Source organism: Prosopis cineraria, unplaced genomic scaffold (assembly GCF_029017545.1).
Source record: "Prosopis cineraria cultivar Desert tree isolate PC_DT_omini unplaced genomic scaffold, ASM2901754v1 PC3, whole genome shotgun sequence".
Taxonomy (NCBI): domain Eukaryota; kingdom Viridiplantae; phylum Streptophyta; class Magnoliopsida; order Fabales; family Fabaceae; genus Prosopis; species Prosopis cineraria.
Genome location: NW_026555334.1, coordinates 7,551,057 through 7,557,884, shown reverse-complemented (window position 1 = coordinate 7,557,884; position 6,828 = coordinate 7,551,057). Strand labels below are relative to the sequence as shown.

At 28.8% G+C, this 6,828-nt stretch overlaps 1 protein-coding gene across 1 annotated transcript; it reads left to right on the top strand.

Annotated features, from left to right (window-relative positions):
• The first annotated feature begins 4,559 nt into the window (after positions 1 to 4,559).
• Positions 4,560 to 6,484, top strand: LOC129306924 (60S ribosomal protein L44-like). Its single transcript, XM_054947740.1, has 4 exons — positions 4,560 to 4,690; positions 5,629 to 5,808; positions 5,959 to 6,033; positions 6,116 to 6,484. The coding sequence occupies exons 1-4, from the start codon at positions 4,688 to 4,690 to the stop codon at positions 6,173 to 6,175; spliced, it is 318 nt and encodes a 105-aa protein (XP_054803715.1). The 5' UTR covers positions 4,560 to 4,687; the 3' UTR covers positions 6,176 to 6,484.
• The last annotated feature ends 344 nt before the right edge of the window (positions 6,485 to 6,828 follow it).

Genomic DNA, 6,828 nt, shown 5'->3' with positions numbered 1-6,828 from the left:
GATTTATGGGAATGGAAGCTGCGATGAACGTTTTGGGAACTGAGGTCAAGTGAGGAAGCTGAGGGTTGGCGGTAAACGAATTTATTAAACACATACGGCGACAGGCGTTAATAACGCCTTCACCATATGTAATAATGGACTTACAGCGACAGGCATTTATCACGCCTGTCACTGTAAGTTTGCCTGATTTTAGGCATAATCAATATGCCTGAAATTAAACATATTTAATTTATATATATATATATAATGAATAAATATTTGTAAAAATTAAAATAATCCTAATTTTATTAATAGTTTAAATTTAATATGTCTAAATTCAGACACATTTAATATGTCTGGATTCAGGCATATTAAAAATTTAAATAACTAAAAAAATTTATGTAAAATTTTTAATTATTAATTAATTATTATTTTTTACAAAATTGAGGTATATTTAATGCTTGAATCAGACATACAGCGACAGGCCTTTATCACACCTGTCGCCGTAAGTTTGCCTCATTTCAGGCATAATCAATATGCCTGAAATTAGACATATTTAATTTATATATATATAATGAATAAATATTATATAAAAATTAAAATAATCCTAATTTTATTAATAGTTTAAATTTAATATGTCTAAATTCAGACACGTTTAATATATTTAGATTCAGGCATATTAAAAATTTAAATAACTAAAAAATTTTATGTGAAATTTTTAATTATTAATTAATTATTATTTTTTATGAAATTGAGGTATATTTAATGCCTGAGTCAGACATACGGCGATAGGCATTTATCACGCCTGTTGCTGTAAGTTTGCCTGATTTCAGGCATAATCAATATGTTTGAAATTAGATATACTTATGGCAACAGACGTTAGGTTTCAAATTTCAGGCATATTAATTATGCCTGAAATTAGACATATATACTTATATATATATATATATATATAATGAAGAAATATTTATAAAAATTAAAATAATCCTAATTTAATTAATAGTTTAAATTTAATATGTCTAAATTTAGACACATTTAATATATCTGAATTCAAGCATATTAAAAATTTAAATAACTAAAAAAATTTATGTAAATTTTTTAATTATTAATTAATTATTATTTTTTATGAAATTGAGGCATATTTAATGCCTGAATCAGACATACAATGACAGGCATTTATCACGCTTGTTGCCGTAAGTTTGCCTGATTTCAGGCATATTAAATATGCTTGAAATCAGACATACTTACGGCGACAGACGTTAAGATGCAGGTTTCTGATTTTAGGCATATTAATTATGCCTGAAATTAGAAAAATTAAATTTATTTATATATTTATAATAAAATATTTATAAAAATAAAAATAATCTTTGTTTTAAAAATAATTAAAATTTATATGTTTGAATTATAAACTGAGACATGTTAAATATATATATATATATATATATTTCCTAATAATTTAAATTTAAATATATATATTTCTTAATAATATAAATTTAAAATTTAAATTAATAATTTATTTTAATTACGTTATTTGTTTAATGGCTTGTCAAATCATTTACGGTGACAAGTGAATTGTATGTCTGTAGCCATAAATCTTACATTTTTTATCTTAGTTACATTTTTGCCACTTTACCTTATTTTACCATAGTTTTTTTATAAATTGTGGTGAAAAATATGTAGTTAAAATTATATTTTATATTAGTACATTATAAAAGGTATACAAACTTTGGGGAAAAAATCCAAATTCTAATTAAACACATGTTCAATAACAGCAATAAATTTCCATGATCATCAAGAATCCAGACCTTCTGCAAGGACAGATGGATGATGTAATGAAAGTAGAGCTAGGTTTAGAGATCTTGTTTAAATAAGGATTCAAGCTTTAAGAATTAATTTTTTTTTAAAATAACTAGCCTTGAGGACCTGGCCTTGATAAGTCTTGTAAAATCGAGCTTGAAATGCCCTTCAAGCCCTATTATATTATTATTAATTTTTTTTAATAGAACACGTGTTTGAAGTCAAGAATGACCTGCTTCCCTAAAGCCCTGATCCTATACATGTTATATTATTATTAATTTTAATTTATTCTAAAATTGATTTGATATAATTTAATAAATATTACTATACAGTATAAAATTTCTAATATTTTTTATTTTTTTATAATTATTATGTTTGTGTATTTATAAAAAATAAACTTTTTTTAACCAAGATTTAAATTTTCTTACTAGACTTTTAAATGTGTATTGTTTAATTTCTAAAAGATTATGAGAATTTTTATTTTTTTAATTTTAAAATATTTTAATTAATTTATAGTGCTTAATTTTATTTTAATTTTTTATTTTTTTTCAGAAGATGGCTTACAGGCTCGATCCTGAGCCTTTCAAATAAGGGTTTCAGAAAATGGGTGAAAAATAAAAAATTGAGCTCAATGGCTGGGCTTATAAAGGCTGAGCCGAGCTGTTTTTTCAACTCTAAATAAAAGGGGTCAAATTAAAAATAAAACACGAGGTAAGAGGAAAGTGTGGGGCTAGCCCCCTCAAATCTATCTATATTTATATATTTATAACTATTTGTGGGAGTGATCACTCAAGAATAGGTGAGACAAGAAATAAGCAAAATTAGCATAAGCATGTCATATATTAACTTAAAACTTTAAAACTGATATTTATGAGTCATTTTTTTTATTTTATATTATTTATTAAGCATAATTTTTTTTGTTATAGAACTTTTCACATCGTTTTAAATCTATTTAAACTTAAATATCTTAACACCATTGACATCACTACATTAAGTAGTGAATCTATTTTAATTATAGATTTAATAAATGGTTATGATTAGGGAAGAGGAGAGAAAATGATAAAAGAAAAATGGAGAGATTCCACATCCCTTGTGAAACCTTTTACAAATACCTTGTGTAGTTTCATCAAATTACATGCATCACGAACAACATTAACTAATTATTACTGAAATTGTTATCTTCACTTGAAACTCAACCAAATCTTGATCTGAATATTTGAAATCATTATTTGGATTACAATTGTTGAAACCCACTTTCAAGACTTAGAAGCCTCAAGCGTTTGCATCTAGTTTGATAATTTACTTACTCTGGTCTCATATTTTAAAAAAACACTAATTAACTCATAAGAATTAAGAAAGATGTTTAAAATAAATTTTTAATAAAAAGAAAAATAAACTGCATTAGTTTTTTTAAAAAAAATTGCTTAAATTATATAAATTTTCTTTTTATTTTTTTCTTAAATCCTATTGAGCAGGATATTTTCTTTTATGGTTGTAACTTTTCTAAAATCTTTCTTATCAGTGTTTACTTCTGGCGAATTCCCAAATGGAAGATTCTGGAATTGGCCACCTTTTTGTGCCCTAACTCTTTAATCAATTTAATTTGTCTTTTTAATAAGGAAAAAAAAAACTTTGCTGAAAAAGAGTAAATTACGGACATCTTACCAACTCAATATCTATCATTTTTACATGGGATTATTATATTAGTTTTATATAACGTAATATTTAAAATGATAGATTTAGATTTAAATTTTAAATTTTAAATCTCAGTTTTTATAGTAGGGAAAACTAAGCATAATTTAAATATTATATTTAAAATTCAGTATTTAAAATTATTCATTTAGATAGTGTAAAAATCTTAAAAGAAAAATAGAGATGGGATGACCTTTGAAGTAAAAACAAAAAAATTGAGAATAACAAGTTTAAATTTATTATTTAATTGGCAATAAAAAGAAACAAGAGGTGAGAAAAGAGGGGGAGAGACGAAGGTATCAAATATCAATGATAAAAATATGAAGAGAATGTGAGTACTGGAGTGGCTTAAATTTCAAATAAAATAAAATTTCAAATGACTAAGATATATAAATAATTTAGAATCATAAAAAATTATAATAAAAATTTATTTGGATTTATATCAAATTTAAATTCATAGATTTTTATGTATCCAAATGAGAGACTTTATTTAAATTAAAGTCCTGATTAATCAAAACATAATATAAGAAAATTTAATAGATCATATATAAACAAAAATAAAATTAATTAAAATTTTTTAAAATAATTTTATGAAAAATTAATACACACACTAATATAAAAAAAAGGAAACTATATATAAAAAGATAAAGAGATTGCATCAGAATTATTCACAAACTGTGAATATTGTGAATTATTTCGCACGACTGCTTTAACTTTAAGAAATATTCCAAATTGCGTGATTCAATATCAATATCAATAATAATATAAAAAAATCATATTAGTTTAAACTTATGGAAATAATTATCTTTATTACTTATTCGGTCGAGCCTTTTTTTTTCGATTGCTCAAGGTATTCACCGTCAATAGCAGTGACTAATTCTTTCATCACGGGGTAACGGCTGGCCATAGAGTGCTTTCCATTCACATGAGTGAGGAATTGAACCTCCCACCACATACTTAAGAGATGAAGTGAGATAGTTACTACGCTACACTCACGTGGTTTATTCCATCGAGTTATTGGCTGTCAATGCTTTACTCCGAAGCCCAAATGTAGCCCAATCTTGTTTTTGAACCTCCTTAAAAAAAAGGGGGGGGGGGGCGGGGGCGGGGAGCGCTGAAGCAAACCCTAATACATAATAGCCGGGCGCCTCCACATCGGTTTGATTCTTGAAATTTCTGATATTCTTGGCCGCTAAGCTCTCCCCTTCCTCCCGTCGACATGGTAACCTTCTCTATCTCCGTCGACTCTCAATTTCTGTATTATTGACTTCATCCTGTTTCGTTTTACTTATCAAAATGCCAAGTGGGGTTCATTTGGAATAATTCATTCGTCAAGTGATTGAATATATTGTGTTGTCTCGTCGTAGCTGACGATGGATGTGATTGAAGGCATTTTAGATTTACCATGTTTTTGTACTGGTTGTATAAGTTCGCTAGTGGCAAGGTATCGACTGAAAGGAAAAATCATTGGTTTGTGCCCGAAGTTCAGAGGTTCAAATTCAATGCCTAATAAAAATGGATCTATAATTTCGAACTACCAGATAAAAATTGACAATTGGTTATCTCTGACACCATGAAAAATCGGTCTCTCAAATGCCATGAAGTCACAGTAGCCTGGAGTTTTTCATCTTTGATTTCCGTTTAGCTCAATTTGATAACCTCAATCGATTAACAAGAAGTATGAACATTGTCTTCTTTTTTTGTGCCGTTCTGTTTATGCAAGAAGTCCTGAAATATTTATTATGCATCATTTTATTGTTTATCCACTTACCTTTAGCTGAAAATTTATCTTGGCATTTATTATGTGGTGAGCTTTTTTCCTTTTCAATCTGTTATTAAACTGTTCCCTATCAGTAGTGGTGTTGCTGCTACTTGTCCTTTATTGGGATTTCAGTGCCTGAAGCTCACTTTGCAATGCTTGTTTAGGGTTGATCCTTTTCAATTTTTTTTGACATCAATTGGAAATTAGTGCCCTACTAGCATGTTGAAACGTTTTAGTTGTTTACCCTGTTATTTCATTATAATCACCATAAGGTATTGCGTGTGTGGGAAAGACTTTAGTTCAGATATGAATCAGGAGTTAAGAATTTTTTACTTCTGTTGATAGTGTTACTGATTTATGCATATATAAGAACATGCAATGAGACAATTTTCCTGCAGGTGAACGTTCCAAAGACCAAAAAGACTTACTGCAAGAGTAAAGAATGCAGGAAGCACACCTTACACAAGGTAACACAATACAAGAAAGGGAAAGACAGCCTTGCAGCTCAGGGTAAGCGCCGTTATGACCGCAAACAGTCTGGATATGGTGGCCAGACAAAGCCTGTCTTCCACAAGAAGGTATAGTCAAGTTGCTGTTTCTGTGACAAATTGTTGAGGCATGCTAAATGCCCTTTTTTCATATAATTTGCGTCCCACAGTGGTTCGTGAGTTAGTTATCTGTGACTTGTTCCTAATTTAATGTGGTTCTCATTGCTTTTTATTACTTAGGCAAAAACCACCAAGAAAATCGTCTTGAGGCTGCAGTGTCAGGCGTGCAAACATGTATCCCAACACCCAATCAAGGTTAGTAGATCATAGGATGATTATGTTTTTGTTATGAGTCAGAATTCGTCAGTGATGGCTAATTCAGTATTATATTTTGCAGAGATGTAAGCATTTTGAGATTGGTGGTGATAAGAAGGGGAAGGGAACCTCTCTGTTTTAGGTGGAGAAATAGGATCTGCTGGCTTTTGCTATTATGTTTGGCTTTTCTTTTTTTTTTTTTCTTTTAAAGTATGGGACATTGTCTTCGCTTACATTTCTTACATGTAACGTAGTGTTTTCACTAGATTTTTTGGGTTCACTTAACTGAACCTCGGTCAAATCTGCAGTCAATTTTGATACTGTTCCTCTTAAAATTTGAGGTTTTGAATGGAAGATGTATTTTCCTTTATTTTGGTCTTAAATGAAACGGTCTCTGGGTCTATTTCGTACCAGAATGGTTAGAATTAAAATCCAATGTGATATACGTAAATTATTCCAAGCCTAAACAAGTTTCATGATAATTGAAGCTGAAAGTTGTTTACACTTTAGCTTAATTGAAGTCCTGCTTACTTTTGTCACTACATTTCTTATATTTGCGGGTTTGAGTGGTCTATTACTTTCTGCTCATAAAGAAAGTGTTCAAAGTGTTCAAGATGCTCCATATAATTTGGGAGTGTTCTGATGCATTTATAATTAGACTCAATTGCTTGTTTTAAGCATAGTATGGAGATGAGAGTTAATCTATTCGGATGAAGTAGTTTTGATCACGGTCAGACTTCAGTTTTGATCGTCAACTCTTAAAACTAGTGTGTTGATCGATTAAGTGACTCGTTC

Coding starts and splice junctions, on each gene's coding strand:
- LOC129306924 (XM_054947740.1), top strand. Junction 5,809..5,958: donor AGCCTGTCTTCCACAAGAAG/GTATAGTCAAGT, acceptor TTTATTACTTAG/GCAAAAACCACCAAGAAAAT. Junction 6,034..6,115: donor TATCCCAACACCCAATCAAG/GTTAGTAGATCA, acceptor TATATTTTGCAG/AGATGTAAGCATTTTGAGAT.